The sequence below is a fragment of the Brassica rapa genome, chromosome A04 (genome assembly GCF_000309985.2).
Source record: "Brassica rapa cultivar Chiifu-401-42 chromosome A04, CAAS_Brap_v3.01, whole genome shotgun sequence".
NCBI lineage: Eukaryota > Viridiplantae > Streptophyta > Magnoliopsida > Brassicales > Brassicaceae > Brassica > Brassica rapa.
Window position 1 is genome coordinate 19,986,834 of NC_024798.2, and position 25,709 is coordinate 20,012,542.

The following is a 25,709-nucleotide window of genomic DNA, read 5'->3' on the forward strand; positions in this document are numbered from 1 at the left end:
GGCCATAACTTATATCAAATTTTGTAACTCTATGATTCATATTTTGGACTGAGGAGTGAATCTGCAAAATAAAAACGAAAGCTAAGTTTATAAATCAGTGAAACAATAAACTGAAAACCTTTATTTAATGGCGGTAATTTATTGAAATTCTTTGAATGTGGTCTGGGTTATCAAAGTAGACACTTTTCTTAAATTAAACTGTTTTTTTAAAGAAATAAAATATTATTACCAAACCTGTTGTTTTATAAATATGATAGAAAAACTGATGAACATAAATAAGAAGATTTTTCTGAGTTCACTTCACAATTGTAAAGATAATGATTAATTGCATACCATGTGTTGCCACACAATCCAAAGTAGAAGATGATTGCAAATCTCTTAAAAGAAAGATAAAAAAATAATTAAGATCAAAAAAATAAAATAATTAATAATAATGAAGATCGTTTTAAAGAAGTAAAGATGAAGATGTAATAGTAGTTAATAGTAACAGTTAATATATTGATGACAAAAAAAAGTAACAGTTATATATTGAGTAAAAGGGTAATAATTAAGAATATCAAAATTTTAGTTAACGGTTAGGGAAGTTATCTCGTTTGAAAATATGACTTTTGTTGTTTCCCTTGCTGCTTTTGACTTTTAAAGTTATACATTATTTTTGACGAATAAAAAGTTTCACTCTTACGCAGAGAAGAAGAGCGACGAGAGTCGAAGCAATGGATCATTGTCTAAGGTTCTCAAAATCCTTCAAAAAGCTCACACAAGATTCCAACAAGAAGAGGATTCTAACGACTTGAGGCTTTTGATACGTGACTGATCCTCCGACTTGAGATTATTTTATATGTCATGATTTGGACGTTAACATGTTAAATAGTTTTACAGAATTGCGACATCAGGACAAAATATCGTCCCTAACATTATTTTATACGTTAATGTAATTTGACAACTTCTTTTCAATTAATGTAATTTTTAAGATGAAATTATACAATTTTTAACATTAATTACTGAAAAGACACATATATAATTTGACAACTTCTTTTCAATTAATGCAATTTTAGGATAGAGCAACACAACCTTTGACATTAATATATATGTGTAAAAACACAACTCTTGAACTAAAATTAGTGATATTAGCGACAATTTTACTTTGACAAATGCATGATCATAAACTATTTATGAATTTTATTTGAATAGTTACATCTTTTCAATTTAAATGGACGCACTCTTTTAACTTAAAAGTAATTATTTTAAAAAGATATTTATATAAATAGTTACCACTTTTCAGTTTTAAATAGATACTTATATGTTTATGACAACTTATCATATACAAATCAGTGACCATTTTTTTTATCAAGTATTAATGACCATTTTTTTATTTGTCACCTTTGAACAATTCAAATGGTGTCTTTTCATAAAAGGAAATATAGTTAGTAACTTTTCACAGTATTAATTGTGACCTTTCACGAACAAAATTATAACCGTCACAAAAAGTATTAGGTTAATTAAACCGCATGCATGCAAAATATTTTTCATTCCTGAGAATCTTAATATGCATGTAGATTTGGACAAAACAAAGTTCCAGAGTAAATCGCATGCATGCATTCCTTGTAAACTTTTTTTTATGAATTCTATATATAATGTAAAGCAAAGAATTCGTTCACGTATGACTACTATCGACAAAAATCCATAACAAAAGAAGAACAATTTCAAGCACTTGTTCAACCATTGCACATGTTCGTTTATGTTTCAAAAGAATCAAAACTTACAGAACCTTAAACGTTATAACCAAAAAATATTTCCAGAAACTTAAATGCCACAATGCAACATTTCCAGATGCCGTGTGTATATAAATGGTTTATGAATGTACACTTAAATACATGTTTTACGTTTACGCTGGACATGATTCTTTACGTTTCTAATCCAACATCAGAATTCATAAATGCATGCAAAGCATTAATTCATGCATAAAATGTTTAATTATTTTTACCAAAAAAAGTGTTTAATTATGCCGACCGTAGCCTCTATCACGAACACTCACTAATGGATGTAATATGTTCGTTAAAAAGATGTGAGAAGGATACACGTGATGGTTCGGGAAAATGAATTAGAAGTTCAGTTGAAGGAGAAAACATGATAGGAGAACTTGACTCTAGATCATAATGGCAAGCGATTTATTCAAGCTCGGAATAAAAAGATTGCAGTTTGGACAAGACCTCCTGCTGGTTATCTTAACTGTAATGTTGATACATCGTTCGATCATTCATTTGAATATGTCTTCTAAAAATGTGTATTCATGTAATTGTTTAGAACTTTTTTCCACCATTTTTTATTAGTTCGATTAGTGAAACTTTAATTTTGAGAAATGCATAGTAGAGACTATTTATAGATTTTAAAAATCTGTTTGAATAGTCATAACTCTTCAATTTGAATAGTCGCATTCTTCCAATTTAAAGATAGTTATTTTGAAAAAATACTTATAAGAATAGTCACAACTTTTCACTTTTTAAAAGATACTTATATGAAAAGTCACAACCATTAGACAATTTTTAGAAAAGACACAACCTTACAACATTAAACTTTTAGAAAAGATACAACTTTTTAGATATATTTTACAAAAGACACAACCTTTCAACATAAGTAGATTCATAACCTTTGGAATTAATTGGGATTGCTATTATTAGTAGATATGGTTTATTAGATTTACAACCCATACAAGATAGGGATACCATTGCTGAAAAGAAAGAAGTAAAGTTTAAACCAAAAAAAAGAAAGAAGTAAAGTTAGCGCATGGAAAACCCCCACGTGGTCAAGGCCGTCCCGTCCTCGCGTCCACAACCGGCCGTTGGAAGGCTTGCTCATTCCTCCTCGGTATTTTAGTAATCACAAGTCACTATTCTCATCATATTATACCAGTACTTAATATTAGTTAATGGACTAAAGAGCATATTAATCGCTTCAGTTTAATTTATTCACAATCTTTATATAGTCTCATATGTGTATGAGAAGGGTATGAAGCGTTTGAGTGGATGGCGTTTTACGAAATAGCTTCGAACTTAGTGAATTATTTGACAGCAAGACAACACGAAGACAAGATCTCTTCGGTTAGAAATGTGAATAATTGGTCCGGTGCGTTTGGATCACGCCGATCGCCGGAGTACATCGCCGACTCATACATCGGCCGCTTCTGGACTTTTACTGCTTCCTCTCTAATCTACGTCCTGGTATTTCTACAGTATCTCCTTCTTCCTTTTATTTTGGGATATTAAATTGAGATTTAAATTAACTAAACTATATAGTAACGAATTCACGACGTTCAGAAAAAAAAAACATATTTACCCACTAAAATAAGTATTTACTATGCATAAAATATATCAAATAATCTAATGAAATACACGAAACCTAAACCTATAAAGTTTAATCAGTATAAAATACCGTGAAATCAAATATTCATTTTATAAAAATATTTAAAATAATTAAAAAATTAGTAACATATAATTATATTAGTTTATAAAAATTTTCATGCTTTGAACAAAAGAGTAAATCCAATTGGCTTTAAATTATGTTTCCTTTCTACAAAATTTTATTACGGTTGGTCAAAATTTCTGCACTCGAATAACAACAAAAACAAAGTCTAAAATCAGGGTCATTAAACTCGATCGAACATGGTATAAATATTAAATGAGAAATTTTCTAGAATGACCACATATTTTTTTATCATAAATATAGCCTCTAATGATCAAAATAACCAAATGTACCATTATAGACACTTATAGTTCTCTTTAGGATTAACTAATTTAGACTTATGGTTTACATTTAAGAGGTAGAATTTTGGAGGTAGGGTTTAAAATTTTAAAATAGTTTTAAAATATGAATTTTTGAATTTCAAAAAGAAAAATTGGAAAAAAAAAATCAAGAAAACAAATTCAGAAAGAACAAGAACTATAAAAATTCGAATTTAGGACATCTAATTCGAAAACTATATTTTTATTATTTTTCTTTTATTTAAATTTATTTATGTATAAAGTAAGAAAATAAGAGTCGTTTATCTCTTTAATGAAACTTCTATTGGTTATTTTCTCTTTCTATTATCTTTTGCTGAAAAAACCTATTTATGGTCATTTGAGAGAATTACCAATAACAAAATGGTCTTAAAATAATATATGGGAAGAACCAGTACTGCATCCGATCCGAATCGACAATCAAATGAATATCAAAAAAATATTTGAACTGATTTGATTAGTATAAATACTTCGGATATATTTATGTGAAATTCTTTCAAATGGTTCTGATTTTTTTTTTTAAAAGAATCCTCAAAGAGGAAAATGATCAAAAAGGTTCATTCAATAGTCAAAAGACTTTTATATCCTAACTTCATAGATACATAAATATAAATAATTATTTAAATAAAAAAGAAAAATTTAAACTTTTTATAGTTTTAGAATTATACATTTTTAAATTTGAAGTTTTTAAATTTGTTTTCTTTTTAAAAAATTTCTTTTTCAAATTTTGTTTTGAAATCTGAAAATTTGTTTTGAAACTATTTTTAATTTAAAAAAAAATAAAAGTATTTGTTTATTTTTTTAAAAATACTAAACACATCCCTTAAAAACTAATGTAGCTTCTCACTGGAAACTAGAGTGTTTCATGGTTTGTAATAAGATCTATGAATGTTTATATGCATATAATATTTAGCTTTAGCTTTTATTATTTTGTCAGAGCTAACATTGATATGAAAGTTTAGTTATTTATTCAGATTTTATTAAGATGGGTCATATATACAAGAGTCATTGAAGTCATATGCCCAGAAACAAAATATGGATCTGCCCATCTACTACGCTGAGAGACAAAGCATTGCACATGTTTAGTTTTTTGATGTAATGAGTAAGTTTACATTTTGTGGACAAAATTTTCAATGTTATGAATTCATTCCGACACTAAAAGGTAAAAATAGTTGAACAGACCGTTGAAAATTAACATTGACTACATTGTATGTTCAGCATGTAAGGAAAAACTGCACACAAATCATAATTGGCTTCACTGAGGCCGTATCTTCCTTATAAAAATCATGCTAATTGGTAGTCCCATCTTTCGTTTTACCCAAAACAATATCACTAACCGAACTCTATGTGTAGAATATATATCTGAAGGACCACTGTCGAGATGAGCTCTTTCCTCCGAATTCATATTCAAGAAATTGTAAAAGTATAGGACAGATTCTACTTGAGACAGATATTTTCAACTAAGTCCACTATCAATTCATGTGAGTTACATGTGGAAAGCAATTGGATCATGTTACATCTGAAAATGTTTTCCTCCGCATCCATATACAAGAAATTGCAAAAGTATAGGACATATTCTACTTGAGACAGATATTTCAACTAAGTCCACTATCAATTCATGTGAGTTACATGTGGAAAGCAATAGGATCATGTTGCATCTGAAAATGTTTTAAATCTCAGTGCACCAGTAAAAACCCATCATTAGTTGGCCGCATCATTAGTTGGCCGGAGCGTTGTAGTCCGCCGAATTCAGGCATCGTAGGTGCAAAAAAGATAAATTCACTATCAAGATTGACATCTGGGAGGTGCACGGTCAAAGGCCCGCGGTATGGTACCCATTTTAGGATTGAAAATTACTTTTTTAGGATAACTATACATTTCTAAAAGAAAAGGCAAATCAAATTTTGAGTCTCTTATAAATATGAACTAATGGATTGTAAAATTATTCATTCACATAATAATTTACAAACCTTAAATAGGTATGTAATTTGCCTCAATCTTTTCAATTTGTATCATCTCTCATTATTGCCTTGACTGAAATCACTATATTCTTTCGTAGTTTATGACCACATGTTCACATAGACCCTAGCAAGTGGCTTCAAATTGTTATACTAGTGTGGTATCTGAGTTCTTCCTTCTAAATCTACCTTTAGCTACTGTTTATCTTTGATATTTCAGATGCAGCAAAAGAGAAAGCGTAAGACAACATATTGTCGAGAAGCAAAGAGTTTTACTTCAAAGAGATTGATGGATTAGAGCTGCAAGAAGTTGAGGTAACATTAAGCACCGGCCTAGAATAGTTATAGAGCAAGTAAAATTTCCTTTTTTTCTCATCCTAAAAAGACAAGACAATGGTCCACAAGCAAAATTTCGTGATAGCCTCTGTTTAATTGGCCCATTAATACACACATGCCCAACTTTGCGTATATGGTGGTAGATAGACATGAAAGGGCAGAAGCTGAGCCATAAATCATAATAATAGAAAGCTTAGGAATCTTGGAATGGTGGAACCAACAAGGTCCTGTCAAGTTGAGTAATCTGTAGGAAACATTATCCTTAATAGTTTTAACAGTATGTACCACTTTGCCACTGACTATGTTGTGGTCAAGATAAGTAAAGAGTATAATATGAAATGTGAAAGAATCTTTTTTCTTATTAGTGGTTATACGTATTTGAACCCTTGAATTTTCCTCAGTGTCCTTCTCATAGATATCTTTATAGGTAAGATAAAGTTACCTCAAGATCATGTTTCAACTCTCAGCAAGTTGCAATATGTAGCCAACGAGCAAGCTTGTCAAATCATTTTCAAACGTATCCTTAACCCTAGTGCACTTATTTTTGATCATTTACTCTCTTTTGTACTGTTTGCTCTATTACCACAACTCTTGATCAAATGCTACTAAAACGTCTCGCGTTTTTCTCGTGTGTTTCTGGACTTGTTTTCGAGGATTGTTCACGACAGTCGCAGTAAATATAGCGACCACATAAGATTCCGCGGGACCGGAAAACGTCATGGTAAGATTCAGTATTGTCGGAAATATTGAATTTATGATGAAGAGATTATGTTATGTTTTACGAACCTAAATTATGTAAATCTCACAAACATTTTTGCTAAAAAATTTTTTTATTACAATATATAGATATTCTTCACAAGATTTACAACCCATAAAAGATAGTGATACCATTGAGGAAAAGAAAGAGAAGTAAAGTTATCGCATCGAAAAAATCACTCATGATTTGGATTTTGGACCCAACGTCATTGTAAAATGTGCACTCTTTTTTTTTTCGATTCATGATTTGGATATTGGAGTGCACTCTTTTACGGTAAAGTCAAATTTAAAAAGGCTTGGAACCATTTTTGAACCTTTCCTTCTTTAGCTATGTTTGTTACGTGTTGTTCTCAGCATCTCTTGCTCCATAATGTCTGAGCGATCATCAAATAACTAAACCATTTTCGTCATTTTGTAAACAATTTTTGAGATTCTTTCACGACATATCCTATGCAAATAAATGGTTTATCTGAAAAAAAAATTCAAAAAAAATGTTTAATCTGCTTCATATGTTTTACCATTTTCTGCAGCTTTTAAAATTATTTGAATATATTAATCTACACCTATTTGAAAGAATGAATTTAAAAAAATAATAATAATACATACCTATTAATTTGAAATACTATTCACTAGACTATTACTATTTAAGCTGAGTACTAGGCTTCTAGCTATCAGATTCAGGTAAATGGTAAATAGGAAATTAAGCTCAGTTCTAGGCTTCTAGCTCTCAGATTCAGGTAAATGGTAAATCGGAAATTTGTTGCTAGAAAAATTTAAGATGTAAATGTAAGGTATACCAAATGATCTTAAGGCGTTAGATGCATTTATTGAGAATACCTAATCAAGCTCGATTTATGCATTTTTCCCTTTCTCTCTTTGTGAAGACAAAGGACCATCAAGGCTTAACTCCTAAGGTGGGGGGCAAGATATCAATAGCTTTTTGGACCACGCTCTCTATCGTTCCAATTCTATTGGATGCATCAAACGCGTCTTTGGACCACAGTCAGTTGCTTTTGATTTTCACTGCAAGTTTTTCGTTCTTCATGTTTAAAACAGGTTGGGAATGTCTCAGAAAATTTACTTTCGATCCAAAGTATTTGAATGTCAGCAAGTAAAAAGTTCATACATAATCGTTTGGTCTTGCTTCTTAGGAAACAGTTTGAAGGCTATAGTATCAAACAAGACTAGAAACACGAATGGATTATTTCAACATTCTTTTTTTGTAAGTTCCATGATTTAAGAAACACTTAAAAAAATAAAGAAGCTATATGCTGATTTGTATCCCGTACAAATCTAACCCATGTTATGCTATGCATATATCATTTCCATGTCAGTCGTCTTAGATAGTGCACGTGCGGTATTAAGATCGTTGGTTGTATTTCTGACGAGGCTAAAGAAGCTCATAAATTCATAATATCGTTATAGAGTTAAGAAACTTAAGCAACTCGGAACATGTAGAATACATAACTCGCACCAATTAGCATCATTTATCTTGAAAATCTGATTTAGTGAGGGAAAACAATTTCCTCCTACCTTTTCCATAATTCCATTCAATTAAATTCGTAATTAAAAAACACGTACAAAACTACTAAAGAGCTAGTATAAAATGGACAACTAAAATGAATGAATGAAACAAGATAGGCGAAATAAATATACAACAAATTTATCTTTAGACAATTTTTAAAATTACTTTCATTAATAGGTAACTAGAGAAAAATTAAGTTCTTAATTTTGTTCATTTAAACCTTTTATTATAAGCATCGAGAGAACATACGGCAAATAAATGTAGTGAGTTCTTTTGTACAAGGAAAAAGATGAATTCATATGGTTTATTGAGTTTATTTCCTTTTTCTTTAGTGACAGGATGGCATAGGTTTACTAAAGGCATGATTAATCCAGACTCTTAATTTGGAGTTCTTAATTTATGATTTGACATTTTTTTTATTTTTATTTTATTTTTTCACACTTTTCGGTTAAAAGCCGGTTCTTATATCTTTTATTTAAGAGACGGTTTTTAGTTTTTCTTAGTTAAAAGCTAAAAAACGGTTTTTAACCGAAACTAAAAACTCTACCCTAAGAGTCCGGGCTAATCATGGTCTGAGTGATCTTTGTCAGTAGAACAAAAAAAAAGTCATCATCGCAACCTGTTGCTGGCCAGAAATTTTCGGCTCAATATATATGACTTTTATTTTGTATTTTCTACCATATTTAACTTATAATACAGAATGGACCAATTAAATATCGTATATACCATCCAAAGGTTTATAATGTGATGATGATGGTGGTGGTTACATGACCAAGATGATGACGGCATTAATGAAAAGGAAACAAAAAATCTAGCGCTGGCGTTATATATATCACATACTTGTTCTTGTAAAGAGTAAGACAAGAGCTAAGCTAAGCTAATCTTTAAAACCTGTCTTTCAATTATTTTTCTTCAAATCCTCATTAATAAAAAAAGAAGAGACACCATGCAACCTTAAACTGTTTCCCCATAGTCTATCTTCACAGACCTGACTTCTTATAGCTCTTTTAATCCTCACAATATTTCCAAAAATATCCCAAAATTATCAAAACTTTTACAAAAATTTAATAAAATTAATGGAGGCTGCAAAAGTCTACACACAAGATGGCACCGTCGACCTCCAAGGCCGTCCCGTCCTCGCGTCCAGGACCGGCCGTTGGAAGGCTTGCTCATTCCTCCTCGGTATAGAGTAATCTCAAGTCACTATTCTCAATATATTGTACCAGCTAAATGAGTTTAATGGATTAAAAAGCATATTAATTGCTTCTGTTTAATTGATTCTAAATCTTTATTTAGTCTTGTATGTGTATGTGAAGGGTATGAAGCGTTTGAGCGGATGGCGTTTTATGGAATAGCTTCGAACTTGGTGAATTATTTGACAACAAGACTACACGAAGACACGATCTCTTCGGTTAGAAATGTGAATAATTGGTCCGGTGCCGTTTGGATCACGCCGATAGCCGGAGCGTACATCGCTGACTCATACATCGGCCGCTTCTGGACTTTTACTGCCTCCTCTCTCATCTACGTCCTGGTATTTCTACAATCCCTTTTTCTTTCTTTTATTTTGGGAATTAAACTGCGACTTAAATTAACGAAACTATATAGTAACTATTTCACAACGTTCAGAAGGAAAAAAAAGTATATATGCAGTTATACAATCTCTCTATTTTGCTTATGACAATTTAAGTTTCTGCTTTAGTTAACTGCCCGTTTAAAGTTAAATTTGTCCCAAACCCCAGTGGTGTGTTCTTGAATTTTTATATTTCTAAAGTCTTATTTTTTCCTTAATAATGGTATGTGTCTGATTTTCCTTCCATTTTTATATTTACTTTATGAAAAATTGTTTTGTTTCGTCATGATAAAGTACTAGAGATGTGTGTGTTTGTCGAGTTCTGGACGTACGATCAGATATGGTCCGTGAATATTTATCCAAGAAGACAATGCCACAGAAAATATAATTTGGATTTTTTTATTCGACGTATTAAATATATTAAGGATAATATGAATATCCTAGTTTTTGTTGAAGTGGATATATGTAGAGAATATTACTAAGAAGGATCATAATTTCCATATATATTTAAATTCTCATTTTTAAGAGAATTTTTTAAAGTATGAGAAATATTCCCATATATTGAATAAATCAAACTTTTAAAATATATATAATTTTATCTTCAAAAAAAAATATATATAATTTTATCAAGATACTTAATATTTACGATCAGTTAGTAGATATCGTATACTTAAAATTGAAATTCTCCCATTCTAATATCGTATATTAATAAGGGATCTATTAATAATTACAAGTTAATTTACGAATGAGCAGAATTGAGTATTTATAGATTGAATTGCGTATATATGTATGTGTAGCAGTTAATGTTACGCAATAAATGAAATGATAGGTTTGGTGCAGATTTACTAAACTTAAACAAAAGTAAAGTTTATATTTCTGTATGACAGTTAATGGGTTTTTACATCACCTTGACGGCTGTTTGACAGCACTTATGAGATATTCATCTGTTGTTTCAGAATGCCGTTAAAAGACATTTACAAATGTAGTTATTTCTTACAAAACTAGAATACCTTTCTGATCATTTGGCACTTATATACAGATTTAAATAACCACAGGCTTGAGGTCTAACACGTTTCTCTGCGTCTACGTAGACGACGTGTCGGAGTTTAAGCCACCAGTTAACGCAAACTCCATTTATTTATTTTTGAAATTTGCTTAATGTTCGTCTGATACGTTGTTTTCCGTACATATTCAAGAGGGCCCACAATTTCCACTTTCCTTCAATTTTATTGGTTTTCCAGTAAACACGTATCTTATCAAGATCTATATAAAATATATGAGAAAAATAAACTTATCAGCCCCAATCACGAAATGACTTTTGTTAGATCACATCTTATCATGACATATAAAAAGAAAAACTCAATAACCAGTCAATAGTTTATCCAAGTCGATGAACATTTGATTCCCTGACTATTGAGACTGACATGACTCATGAAGTGCCTTCGACCGATTAATTGCACGTACTTCCTCGATTCAATACTATTTCAAACGCCAAACTTATTAAAATGTAAACACAAAGATTAATTCCTATAATTTTTTTTGAACTGATTTTTTTTGAACTGATTAATTCCTATAGTTACATTTACAGTTACAAGAAATTTGGATTTACACACCAGAGATGGTTCTTAAAAAGATGAAAACAAACAAAACTATATAACTAACACACGATATGTCTACATTTTGAGATCTAGATCATGTTTTTGTTTGCAGGGGATGATTCTCTTAACAATGGCGGTAACAGTAAAATCCTTAAGACCAACATGCACAAACGGGGTATGCAACAAGGCATCCTCTTTGCAAATAGCATTTTTCTACACGTCTCTCTATACCATAGCCATTGGAGCAGGTGGAACAAAACCAAACATTTCCACATTTGGAGCAGACCAATTCGATAATTATAGCATTGGAGAGAAAAAACAAAAGGTTTCATTCTTCAATTGGTGGATGTTCAGCTCCTTCTTGGGTGCATTATTCGCGACATTAGGACTTGTCTACATCCAAGAGAATCTTGGATGGGGTTTAGGTTATGGCATCCCTACCGTAGGACTCTTGGTTTCTCTCGTTGTGTTCTATATCGGAACACCATTTTACAGGCATAAGGTCATTAAATCAGACAATATAGCTAAAGATTTGGTTAGAGTCCCTATTGTGGCATTCAAAAACCGAAAGCTTCAATGTCCTAGTGACATTTTGGAGCTTCATGAGTTTGACTCCCATTATTACAAAAGCACTGGTAAACGTCAAGTTCATCAGACTTCCACTTTCAGGTCAGTGTTGCATACCATCTCATCAGTGAATTTAATTCTATTTCAAATTCTGATTCTAAATGGATAATCTTTTTTTTTTTTTGCCAATTACAAATGATTACTTCTATTTTTAAAAATTGGAAAAATAAATTAAAAATAGAATGTAAATCAACTTTTAACTCCTTTTTTTTTAAATATCATTTTTGCTTATGGCGCATGAAAACATATTGTTATATTATAAAGAAAAAAAATACGCAAGGGGATGCTTGTAGCTTGATTCCTTGACAGAAAATTAAAAACTTCCAGTAGGACCATTTGATAAAAAAAAATCTACCAAAATTTTGCCTTTGTCTCTGGTGGTAATGACGTGGAACATATGCAATGTTAACTTTTGTTTTTATTTATATATATTTTCCAATCTAATGTACTTGCTCTGTAGAATCTTGTATTGGATGGTCCCTAGTTCCACTTTCTCCACGTTAATTTGTCCTCCAATACCGTCCCACTACAGTTTCTTGCTAGAATCATTACAAAACAACTTATTAGTATGAAAAACTTAACCCCAAAATATTGAAATGATATCATGTGGGTAGCTTACTTTGTGGATAATATGTATATTAAGCATCAAACATTAGTTTGGGAACTGATAAGACATACTCCTTCATGTAGGTGCCTACTTTTTATGGCTAAAATAAGTCTAGCTATTTTATAGAATCTACATCTAGGAATGTTCACCATTTCACCGACCTTTATTTCTAGACAATTCCTAGAAAAATCTTGGACAAGACATAGAGTCATGTTTTGAATGAATAAATGAATAATTTGGGTATTGCTATTACAGGTTCTTGGATAAAGCCGCCATTAAGTCATGTTCCAGAGAGTCACCTTGTACGGTGACAAAAGTGGAAGTGGCAAAGCGGGTACTAGGGCTTACGTTAATATGGCTTGTCACTTTAATCCCAAGCACCTTATGGGCACAAGTCAATACTCTCTTCGTCAAACAAGGGACCACGCTGGACCGGAAACTCGGATCAGACTTCCAAATCCCTGCGGCTTCTCTTGGAAGCTTTGTTACTCTCTCAATGCTTGTCTCAGTGCCAATGTATGACCAATACTTTGTTCCCTTCATGCGCAAGAAAACCGGAAACCCTAGAGGGATCACTATACTCCAAAGGCTAGGGATAGGGTTTGTGATCCAAATTGTTGCAGTTGCTGTTGCTTCTGCCGTCGAGGTCAAGAGGATGCGCGTAATAAAGGAATTTAATATAACTAGCCCGAAACAAGTTGTGCCAATGAGCATTTTCTGGCTGCTCCCTCAGTACTCTCTTCTAGGCATTGGGGATGTGTTCAACGCGATTGGTTTGCTTGAGTTTTTCTACGATCAGTCACCCGAGGAGATGCAGAGCCTTGGAACGACGTTTTTTACAAGTGGAATCGGTCTAGGAAACTTCTTGAACAGTTTCTTGGTGACTATGATTGATAAAATCACGAGTAAAGGGGGAGGGAAGAGTTGGATTGGGGATAATTTGAATGATTCTAGGCTAGATTACTATTATGGGTTTCTAGTGGTGATTTCGGTTGTGAACATGGGATTGTTCTTGTTGGCAGCTAGCAAGTATGTCTACAAGAGTGATGATACGAAAGAGTTTGGTGGAGGATGTGTTCAAATGGAGGCCAAGGCCTTAGACACATCTCCTCTTACTCTTTGATTGTAACAATGAGAGATCTGTATATATATGGGTTTCTAGAAAATTTGTATGTTGTGGTATTCTGCTTAACATGATATGAATAAAACTTCAGTGTTTATTCTAATCAACCAATTAATACTTGGAAGAACCAAGTTGTTTCTCAAGTTATGTGGTTTTGTTCTACTTGTTGAACACAAATCGATTGGGTCGCATTTATACTAACATTGAAGGATTCACATGATCCTTGTTTTTTAAAAGGCAGATAAAAAATGGTTAATTTGAAACCAACGAGTCTCTGCCTTAAGATTCAACCGACGATATAATACTATCAAGTAAAGTTAACGTAGAAACTCTTAACAATTAAATATAGGTTAATCTTATTTTCCCTCGTAGTATTAAGATTCACACGAATGGAATCGTACCAAGTGGAATAGTATGTTCCCTTTGGACAGTGGAAAGTTAAGTGACATAGTATGAAGCAATCGTGACACTGGACCAAACGTACATAACATTACATCCTATAAGGATTTTATCTTTGAAAGCTTTCTAACCACAAAAGCTCTAGTCAATGGTCTTCAAAATTACGACGAAGGTTTAGGCGATTGAATTTTCTTGTCTGGCTTCTGAGTCCGACCTTTTCTGTTTTCAATAATATACTAACATGTATCGTATGCGTTTGAATTCCAATGATACATGTCTTGCATAAATATGTTGATAATTCGGCAACTATATGTTTTTTTTTTGTCAAATCTCTGAAACGAATTTTTATTTTGCAACTTTTGAACAAACCACATTAACACCCAACAGTGTTTTTGCATAAATCTGGTCAGCAATAAGATGGACTAATTAATTCCTTCTTTTGTTGAATAATTCGATACGCTAAGGAAACCACGAAAATAAAATTATAGTATAAACCTAAATTAAATTAAATGAGTTAGTAATAATTATCATACAGCTGACACTTCACCCAACCAATAAACAGTATGTAACGTATTGTGCAGATCCAAAGCCAGCCATCACACAAAATTTGGTGCAAGTAGCCTTTTCTAGAATTAATTAATATTCACTCGGTTTTGTAAAACATTATGTTTTACATTTCACACATATTAAAAAGTATTAAATTTTAATCTTAAATATATGATTTCAATGATTAATGGGTTTTTAACTTTTAATCTATCAAAATTTAATAAACAAATTAATTTCTCTGCAATTTACAATTTACCATTATTGTCTAATATTTTTTATTTAAATTACATTTTTTGAAATATATTTATTTTCTAAGCATGGATCAATTCGAAATGAAAGGAATATTTTATTGCTTGAATTCTAGAGTAACAAAAATAAAAGAAAGAAAATTGGTTAAATATGCATGACTCATTAATTGAATTTAAGATACCCTAGCTAAATTAAAATGCACATATGTGTAGTTCAATCCTCACATTAAAAGATAGAGCAGCCATTAAAAGATAGAGCAGCTAAAGACGTTGTCATCTTTAATAAATAGTTTATTCTTTTGAATTTATTATATTAATTTTTGGTTATATATAATCTATTATATAATTAACAAAAATTAATATAATATATTCAAAAGGATAAACTATATAAATATTAATCAATATCATTATCTACAAAATATTATGTATTGTGTTAATATCCAGAAAAATTATTTTCTATCGTTCATTTTTTCTAAAATAAAGTTTTATATATATTCACTACGCATATAGTGATAAATATGTGTAAAAATAGTTGCGTCGGCATATGTGGTCGAAACACCTTGTAAGAAAACAAATAAATAGACTTCTACTCTTTTGGTTGACTTCCACTTTTTATAGCTTAAATCTCATATGATTATCTGTTATCTAAAATACTAAAATCTGAATAGTATATTTAATCGATTAATGCAGGCTTTTTATCATCAACCTTCCTCCCTTATATTTATTTAATTTAATTAATCCGCCAGCCACAAATCATCAAAATATATAATATGTATGTGTATGCGTATGCGTCTGTAGAATAATTTAAATAAATTTTAACCGAAGTAGGAGTTGTTCTCACTTTCAATGTCGCCGTATTCTAATGGTCTTGTGGTTGGTTGAGAGAAAACACAAGAAGATGGAGGAGGCGGATGATCAGCCGCCGTAGGTTGCGGCGGAGTTGACGGTGTTTGTGGTTGTGGTGCAATGACGGAGACGCCGCTAGAGTTATGAAAACCGGCGACTTGGGAGTTGGAAGGTACGATCAAAGCGGCGACAGCTTCTCGTTGGTTGAACTTGAGAATTTCGGATCGTACGGCCGTGAGCTCAGCTTGTAAAGCTTGAATTTGGTGTTGTAGAGCAGAGATGGCTCCCATGCATCCGTATACTGGATCTCTTAGCCTCACGTTTGCTTCATACACGAGACTATTAGCCGCGTCTGCTCTCTGGCTTTCTGGTACTTCCTGGTTTGGGTAGAATTGTTTCATATTATGAGAATATTGCCTAACAATATTAATGTTTTCAATGGAATAAAGATTTAATATATATCCTCCATTTCATGACAATAGATGTTTGAAACTATTGTCCAATTAAAAAAAATGGAAGTTTTGTATGTTGAATACAATTTAGTTTTTATTTTATTTTTTACTCTTAATTAAGACAACTACAAATAAAATAAACTGAATTCTTTTGAACTATGGTATTAGAATATAATTATTTTTTGCTCTGTAAATTTATTTTAAAGTGCATGAAAAGTCCAAAACTTAACTTCTATCTTCATGAAACAGTGTAAGTAATAAACAGACTAATCTATGTTTTGGGATGACCAAGGAGAAAATGAATTTAGTAGAAATCAATCCTTGGCGTAGATCAACCGAGCGATGATCACTATATTACTATAAAAATATATTTGTGTTTAATCTGCATGCTTAATTCATGATGATATTTGTGCTTTGAAATGGTTACCATTAGCATCTTGGAGACGTTGCTAGCTCCAAAGACTTTGTGGACAGATGCGAACCTATGAGGCTCATGTGGGGAGAAGTACGGCGAAAATGGACATTCTTGAGCGCATCTACGGCGCAAAAGCTTGCAAGCTGCACAAGGAGTAATGGTGTTGAGAGTCCCATGAGGACCCGACATTGGTCTTCTGATTCCTGCCATCTGATGAGGCCAAGCATCTGCGTCTATTTTGATCTTTTTCCCTATCTCTTCAAATCTCTCCCTGAACACAAGGAACCGAGGAAGAACTTTAATTTTCACGAAAAACATGAACATGGGATTAGAACTATAAAAGGTAGAAAACAACAATATCCACCAATTTGAGGGAATAAATCTTAATAATTTAAAGAGAGATGTTCACTTTTTACCTTTCTCTTGACATTCAGGCATGCTCTCAGAGGATCGAAAGAAAAGAGAGAAAAGTAGAAAGAAACAAAAAGAGAAGTATTAAAGTCAAGTCTCTTAACGAGGGTGTGAAGGAAGATAGCCGAGGAAGGCTTTAAAGGCAAGTAAAATACCAAGTTTAAGATTTCGTGATCACGATGTATATATATTCTACGAGGGTGTATATGTGTTAGCAATATATAGCTAGATATATAAGAAAAACTTGAGCTTGTAAATAGAACTTTCTGATGGAGATGAAAAGGGTTTGGTAGCTCGAGTGTTTCTCTTAAGATGAAAACAACTGGAGATATGTAGTTAGTGAAGACTGAAGAGCTATATTTACAGCTTAAGCACGTGAACCGTGAGGACCGGTTTTAGTTTTGTTTTTGATTTTACAAACCTGATATCAGAGATACTTATAATCATATGAAATATATCCATGCATGTACTCATTCATTCATCGGCCAGGCAACAACAGATGGATTTAGTGCTTAATGCATACTATTAATGTTTTTGTTTTCCCTTGCCGCATGTGGACTTTTCTTCACATTTATATTAGACCCCTGCTTTAATATATTTCTTTAGTAATCAAATTTGTCTTCAGGTATAAATTAAAGTTTTATACTTCCAAGTTTGCATCTAATTGTTTGTGGAATTTACGGTGTACATATATATCTACGACTACACCGTTGAACGGGAATGGACGCCATTCATTTAAATTGATTAACGATAGCTTAATAGTTTTAAAAAGTTTTTAATAGTTGAAAGTTGGTAAAGGATATAGAAAACATATTGTCAGATGTACTTTCTCTATTAAAAAAAAGAGGGAATGAGAATTGATAGTTTGATGATATTAACATCTTAGTTCCTCGTCAAAATCAAGAAGCCTAATCATCTTCATAGATATGATACAGATAATCACAGTTAAGTATAATATTAACGCAAAACAGTAAACGAACTTTATTTTATTTACTGTTGTTCGTACAGCTACCAATTTAAGGCCCATATATCCTCTCTACGCCGCTGATAGGTACCAAACATTTTATCAATTTTCCTTGTGTGTATATAGCTTACTCAAACCTTGGGCCAAGGACACACTGTCAATGGTGCAGATAGCTCTTGTGGTAAGAAAAAAATTATCTGGGAGAAGGTTGTCTTTGATTTCAAATTCGAACTTTGCTAGAGAGAGAAGATTTATGTTTAAAATATGTTTGATGTCAAATAATTAGTATTCAATTATCTCCAAGTCCAATTCAAAATCGATTAGAAAGAAGAAGATTTCTTAAACTCTACGAAAGCTTTTGCACTTGTATATTCTTGTTTGACCCGTATTTGTAGCCTAAAACGATGCCCCCGTTGTACTTTCTTCTTCTTTCTATTCGATTTAGCCACTATGGTATTAAACTTTAGAATTAGTAGAGAATATCATTTTATGTCAAATTAAGTAAATATGCATATTTCGAGTTACCTTCTTTTTAAACACTTTTTGAGACACTCAAAACTGAAAATTCGAAAATAAAAATAAAGATTCGACATACTTAATCTAATAGATTACTTCAAATTAAACTTTAAGAAATAATATAAGTAGGTAAAGATTTTCATTATTGTTGAATCTTTTACTAAATATATATGGCTTCCAAAATCTCAGATCCGCCATATTTCATTTCAAGTTGAAGTTGACATGAACCCTAGCCCCTTGGAACTTTTTATCGGACCATCATTTCGTAGGATTGCCTCCGAAATATGTATTTAGTAACTAGAGAGAAATATACACCATAGGCCTCCTAGTTCTGGTCAGATTCGAAGGTGTTGTATATTGCTCGTAGCCATGCTCATCTTCATATTCTTTCGTTCAAATAATATTGTGGTAGTTTATATGTGATTCAGAAGTTTTTAAAAACTAAAAGAAAATAGATACATAATTTGCTTAAAATAAAATATCTACTACAAAATCACAATGGATTATTTTTTTGGAAATTAAATATGACATGCAATCCCAACTGTACTTCCACGTTTCTTCGGCACCAGCTCTATTGCCCCTTACAATTAGTAATGATATTTAAGGCTTCACCAGTTAGAAGTCATCAAAACTTTAACGTGCGCACGAGTGGTCAAGAGCTTGACAGCCTTGTAATTAAATAAATCCTAACTAAATTATTCCTCTAGTTAAAGTTACTTCACTGTTTTATTGCATTCATTTCACTATTTAAAGATCCTTATGATAAACAGTTTTACGTACATTTGAACCTTCTTTACCTTTTATGGTCAAAGGGCAGGTCGTGCCTCGTTAGCTTGAGAACTTAAAAACCCACATGAAGATCTTGGGATACACATTATTTGAATTTTCGACACCCAAAAAGTTGCATATTCTAAGGAAATCTTCTTTTTAGGAAAACTATTTCACAGTTGTTAAATATCAACATCCAAAACAAACACCCACTTATTAGTATATACTTCCCTTCAATTTAATGACGGTTTTGAAAATGATAAATTTGAATTTGAGTTACATTTAACATCTTTAAAACAGTTAAATGATAGTGATATATAATAGAGCCCATAAATGCTGGCACATGGTCAGTTAACCGCCCACATTTTTTTCTTGTCAGTATAGCTTAGATAAAGTTTGTCATTGACTTCACATAATATAATTACGTCTAATCCATAAATTCGAAACATATTAAGTTTCACCAAAACGATTCACTCAAATTACATAAACTCGAAACAACAAAATTTGCAAAATCACAACAACGAGCAACCGAATATATCATAAAAACATGTGAACATTAGCATCGAACACAATCAAACACTAATATGTGTGTTCAAAGATGCAAAAGCCAAACACACACACACACACACACAAAAAAAAAAGAAACAAACAAACGGATCTCAAAAATCAAGATCCTATGTTTATAACAACAACAGCCAACACAAGACAACATGCCATTAAACCAATCTAAGATCACTACGACTAGATTTATGGCTCAGAATAGAACACAAAGCTCTCTTCATACTAAACCCTCTTTTATAACACAACGTTGACGTCGGAGACGACGAACCACTCTCTTCCTCGTCATCGTCTTTAACGTACGATCTCGAGCAAGAAAGGTAACACTTGTCGGGACGATGAACTGATTTAGACCGTGGAGACGACGAGGAAGAAGACGAAGAGTAAGAAGAAGAAGATGTTGAAGACGACCAAGAAATCGAAGGATGCGACACGTGATGCTTACGGTTGAACAAGGTCTTCACGAACCGAGTTTGTTTCGTTCTAACTTTTGCAAGTTTGTTCCCGGGGGACGAGGAAGAGGAGGAGGAGTAGTACGACGGAGGTGGCGTTAACGGCGGAAGACGAAATGATTCAGAGAAGAGAGGATGTTTAGGTGTCCCTGGCCGTGTCTCCCATAAAAACGGCACGGAAGCTCCGCCGTAGTAATAGATTCTCGACGATGAGTTGACCTGCGAGTTATCCTTTACGACCACCTTCGAGGATCTTTCTGACATTGTCATTAAATGTTTTGTAAGATGTTCGAAGTGACCTAGCAAAACACCTTCTCATGGATATGTCTTGAGTCAGATTTTATCAGAACTGAACTACAAAAATGGAAAGAAAATGGAAAAATGGAATTGCTAGATCCGAAGACAACGAAGCTTCTTGAGATATGAAAAAGAGACAAAGACGCATCTATTTTTGGAACAACGATGCTTTGTTAGTGTAAGAGAAGTTTGCGGAAGAATTAAAGGATCTCTATATGCATGGAGTGTGTAAGCAAGCACATGGCATGACTCATGTGATTATATTATCATTTTTCTTTTCTTTTTGTATTATCTGAATTATTTTCTGTGTTTTTCTATTGGTATTTCACATGGGTGATCATATGGCATATATATATAAGATAGTCGATAATAATTGCAGAGGGCAAGAAATGGTTAGATAATAAATGAGTGGGGCGATATACTGTTCAATGTGTATGCAACACACTAAATGCACCAATTGTGATTTTTGAAACTAATAAAATTTTATATACAATGGTTTAAAGATTTTTTTTTATCTATACTTTATCCGTTCTTTAAAATATATTAATTGAGATAATTTAACATGGAAACAATTACATATACATGTATATATTATAAGTTCTTATTTACGTATTTTTAAGCTGATTTGTTATTTTACTATAAATTATGATAATTTTTATATCAATGAATTGATAGTTTTACATAGTTTATAAAAACTCACATACGGTTTTACTTCTATCACTTAAATTATTTTACGAAAATTCATGTTTGACGGTTATATTTATACAACAGTGAAAATCTCAAGTAATTTTTATTATATTATTATATAATATTGTTGATTTCAGATTCAAAACTTATATTTTCTATTATAAAATTATTAATGAATCTTTAATCAGACTAAAAGATTGTGTTTTAGCTGGAATATCATATAAAATAAACTAATAGAATATGGTACACCTAATGCAGTAGGATCCTAACTTCTTTCTACTATTGATTGAACCTTCAAATCAAGTGAACTCCTACTGGTGGGAGCTATATTATCTTGTAAATTTTGTTAGCTAATTTAAAATAAAAACCGTTGTCGCTATTAATTTCGTCGAAAATGATATACTATAAACGTGTATGATACAAAAGAGGTGGTGGCTTGTATAAGTGTGGACCGTTGGATGTACAGTTGAGCCATATTAATGAATAGAAGATGCGTTCGTGGTGCATAGTTTTCGTACTGATATTTTGCTTCAATTCGATAGAGAAACATCAAGACAAAGTTAGTTAGAAAAAAATATAAGGCGAAGCTTCTCCTATTTATTTAATACATATATACGTTACTCTACACGTAATGTGTAAGTAGACATACATAAACTGATAGAAGTTTATTATAAGCAACGGTCTAGACAATTGTTTAGGCCAGGATCAAAAACTAATGTTTAGGCAGTTTCTAACATATTTTAATCGGTTCTGATATAGTTAATACTTGTTTTATAGCGGCTAGATATAGGTTCAAGAGAGCACTTGGTTAGGTGTTGTAGGCTCAATATTTTGTTGTCCTTATTGAGAGGATGTGTAGGCTATAGATTATAGACTTCATAACGACTGGTTATGTATTCTAGACATTATTTAACTCTATCAATATGTCTAATCAACATTACCATCATGCCTCATTTTGTGCAATTATTTATAATAAAATCAAAACTTAGGTACAAATAAGATTAGCAAAAAGGACCTTTAACTTGAACCATATTGAGATCAATGGGTTCGTACGCTGTAATGAGTTCGTTCCGACTTGATTGCAGCCATTGATCGTGGTTGACGTATTACTAAACTTTCATTGTTGATATGGGATCAGACAATATAAGATAATGGATGTAATGTTCAATCTATTTACGGAAGTTTCTCCAAAAAATAAAAAATTGAAATCATAACATAGAAAAAGATATGGTGGTTGTGATCATTATATGTACCTAAAATCAATATAACAATTATTCTGCTCATTTGCCAGACGATGTGATGTGCCTTTACATTTTTAACCCGTTTTTCACATTTTAGGTCGTTAAGAGTTAATACTATCGATTGAAAAATATTTTTTTTTTTGTTTCTGTTTAAATATAAGAGTTTTGAAGAATTAAACACCAAAATTGGACGTATTTTTTTCTTAAATACACTTAGAAATGAAGTAATATTTTCGTTAATACAAGAAACGTATGGGCTTATCACTTTACAGCCCATTAGGAAACGATCGTCGGCAGCTTAAACGTCGTCGTTGAACTGATTGGTCCCTGCCGGCCCAAAGTTTACCTTTTTGTAAAGCTAAAAAAAAACAGTGGAAACTGCAATTCCCAATATCTTTTCCGTTACCTCCGCAATCAACGGCCCAAATTAAGTAATCAGTCAACTAATCCCATACAACCGTTCTCACGTGAACCTTTTATTACAAAACACCAGTCAATCTAAACAACCAATATGAATTTACCACGTCATCATCTACTTTCCCTCTCTTTCTGAGTGGTATTGGTGTGACTCGCTACCTTCAAAAAAGCTCTTTTTCTTTTTCACTTTTCTCTGTCTTTTGTTTTGCTCTGTACAATAGCTATGATGATTACTGAGAAAGTGCTTCTCTTTATATCCCACAAGAATCCATCTTTCTCTCTGTTGTGGCGGTGGAGATGGCAGAGGAGGAGCATCTGAATCCTGTTGGTGTTTCTCAAGTACCGGGGATAAGGAGAGTGGGTTTGAGAGCTGAGATAGATACTTCTCTGCCGTTCGGTTCGGTTCAGGAGGAGGTGACACGGTTAGGTGGTCGTGGGTACTGGGTTCCTTTCAAGCTCGAAGACAACTACGTAAGTTTTGATTCTTTCTCTGTTTTGTTATAGAAGCTCATTGTTACGTTATGCATTGTATACTCACAGTTGATGCTTTGATGATAGTGACCATTTGTTCTTTAAACTGAAGTTGAGTATAGTGTCCATTGTTGAGCATAGAGTTTCATGATTGTTGTCAAAGTTTGTGAATTTGAGTAAAATTTTCATGACTAATTTAGTACAACTTTATCACTGAAAATTAAAACTGAGCTATTGAGTTTCATGTTATAAGGTTCTGGAGCTTGTAGCAACATATATGTAAGTTGTGGATATCATCAAGGGCGTCTAGAGTGTTAGTTCTGCCTCTAAGTTTGTCATTATTGTTATGACTTTGATGTATGCTCTAATCTTCTAAAAATTGGTTATAGCGGAAATGATTTTCTTAAAATTCGATTTATGCCATTCAAATCAGTTTACACCATTGTCAATCGATATAAATTTTGGTCTAAATATGTCTAATCAAGCAATAGAGTTAGTACAAATCCATAAATATGTCTAGCTTCTTTATTTTTGTATTTCTAATTTTTATAATTCATCAAAATTATTTTATAATTAGACACTAAAATACTAAAATATCTAATATAAATATAAAATATATAAAAATATATCATTATTTTTAACTCTGTCTAAACTCCAAATAATCTACCTAGTTAGTACCTAACGGTTTCTTGAATATTGATGCATTGTATATTCACAAGTTATTGTTTATAAATCCCTTATTAGTATTTGAAGATATGTTTTTTGTTTACGTTGGTCTTTGTCATTTGTTCAGAATGGTGTAGGAGAGTTTGACATAAAGAGAATGGAAGAGCATGCAGCTGAGCTAGAGAAAGATCTAATAGTGAAAGAGTTAGAAACTCTAGACGTCCTAGAAGCACTAGGAACCACCAAGAGGATCGTCGAAGACTTGAAACGCCAGCTTCACCAAGAGTCCTTGAGATCATCAGCCGAACAGATCAAAGAGATGAACAACGACGGCCACAGCAACCACAACCCCATCTCACCATCCCCCGATCTCATCTTGACGGAACTAAAGCAAGCCAAGATAAACCTCGGCAAAACCATGGACGATCTCGTGATGATCCAGTCCTCCGTCGAGTCTCTCAACAAGAAAATGAAAGAAGAGAAAAAGTTTCTTGACAATGCAAGAGAGAAGCTTACATATGGCTTTGGAGGAGAGGTGGTGTCACTAGCTGAAACACCAAGGGAACAAGTAAAGATCGATGCTGAACCAACCGAGGAAACATGTTTAAAACAACAGAACAAGAACTGTCTGAGAACAGCAGAGATGAGACTCGTTGCTGCTAGGAAGATGGAGGAAGCTGCTAAAGCGGCTGAGGAGCTTGCGATGGCTGAAATAACAATGTTGTCATCATCAGCAGCCTACGGTGAAAGCGAGGAGGAGGAGGAGGATGAGTTTTGCTTTCCGGAGCCTCCAAGATCTCCGTTTAGGACACCGAGAGGGTTTGGGAACGATCACGAGTCGAGAAGAGGGATGATCTTGAAGAAGCTTGAGGAAGCTACGGAAGGGGTTAGAGAAGGGAAACAAGCGTTGGAAGATGCGTTGAACCGAGTAGAGATTGCTAACGAGAAGCAGCTCGCTGCTGAAACTGCTTTCCGCGGGTGGAGCAAACACTCATCACCACCTATGAATCAACCCCAACGCTCCTTCTTCAGCCATCTGAACAAGCCAGTGGTGAAGTCTAATGTCTCGATGCGTGATGTTCTAAGGCGTAAGCAAGTTCCAAAGGAAGATGATGTGCACAAGAGGCAGAGTCTTGAAGGAGAGACACCGAGGCGGCATGTGAATTTGAGCCAGATGTTGAAGGAGCTGAAGCAGGATGTGAAAGAGGAGGTGCGTGAAGAGAAACGGTTTGTCACGCAGAGGAGGAAGTTTGGGTTCATACACATTACACTTCCAATGCACAAGCAGAGTAAGAAAAAATCCAGCCTATAATAAAACAACATCTTCAAGTATTCATGTTTTGGTTCTTATGTGTTTGTTTGTTTGTAATTGGTTTTCATTTAGTATATGATGTGTTGTGATTTGGTGTTCATGTCTTTGAATTTGTATTGAAGATGATAAATATTCAGTTAGTCTTAAATAATGCTAGAATCTAA

General features: G+C 32.7%; 4 protein-coding genes across 8 annotated transcripts; 2 read left to right on the forward strand and 2 right to left on the reverse strand.

The window, feature by feature from the left end:
• The first annotated feature begins 9,186 nt into the window (after positions 1-9,186).
• On the forward strand, positions 9,187-14,019 carry LOC103865806 (protein NRT1/ PTR FAMILY 5.1). Of its 5 annotated transcripts, none has more exons than XM_009143656.3 (4): positions 9,187-9,540; positions 9,648-9,885; positions 11,635-12,191; positions 13,012-14,019. In XM_009143656.3, the coding sequence occupies exons 1-4, from the start codon at positions 9,428-9,430 to the stop codon at positions 13,877-13,879; spliced, it is 1,776 nt and encodes a 591-aa protein (XP_009141904.2). In that variant the 5' UTR covers positions 9,187-9,427; the 3' UTR covers positions 13,880-14,019. The 5 variants fall into 5 exon arrangements, with proteins under 5 accessions (XP_009141904.2, XP_009141905.2, XP_009141906.2 ...); XM_009143657.3 differs by having other exon boundaries at positions 9,189-9,533; positions 9,668-9,885; XM_009143658.3 differs by having other exon boundaries at positions 9,194-9,540; positions 9,668-9,885.
• On the reverse strand, positions 13,739-19,662 carry LOC103865808 (LOB domain-containing protein 15). The gene is made up of 3 exons (XM_009143659.3): positions 17,202-19,662; positions 16,798-17,056; positions 13,739-16,295 (listed from the first exon to the last, which is right to left on the reverse strand). The coding sequence occupies exons 1-3, from the start codon at positions 17,213-17,215 to the stop codon at positions 15,888-15,890; spliced, it is 681 nt and encodes a 226-aa protein (XP_009141907.1). The 5' UTR covers positions 17,216-19,662; the 3' UTR covers positions 13,739-15,887.
• Positions 19,663-19,963: 301 nt separating this feature from the next.
• Positions 19,964-21,088, reverse strand: LOC103865809 (uncharacterized serine-rich protein C215.13). The gene has a single exon (XM_009143660.3). It carries the CDS (start codon positions 20,722-20,724, stop codon positions 20,161-20,163), a length of 564 nt encoding a protein of 187 aa, XP_009141908.1. The 5' UTR covers positions 20,725-21,088; the 3' UTR covers positions 19,964-20,160.
• Positions 21,089-23,279: 2,191 nt separating this feature from the next.
• LOC103865810 (WEB family protein At2g40480) lies at positions 23,280-25,709 on the forward strand. Its single transcript, XM_009143661.3, has 2 exons — positions 23,280-23,567; positions 24,361-25,709. The coding sequence occupies exons 1-2, from the start codon at positions 23,394-23,396 to the stop codon at positions 25,543-25,545; spliced, it is 1,359 nt and encodes a 452-aa protein (XP_009141909.2). The 5' UTR covers positions 23,280-23,393; the 3' UTR covers positions 25,546-25,709.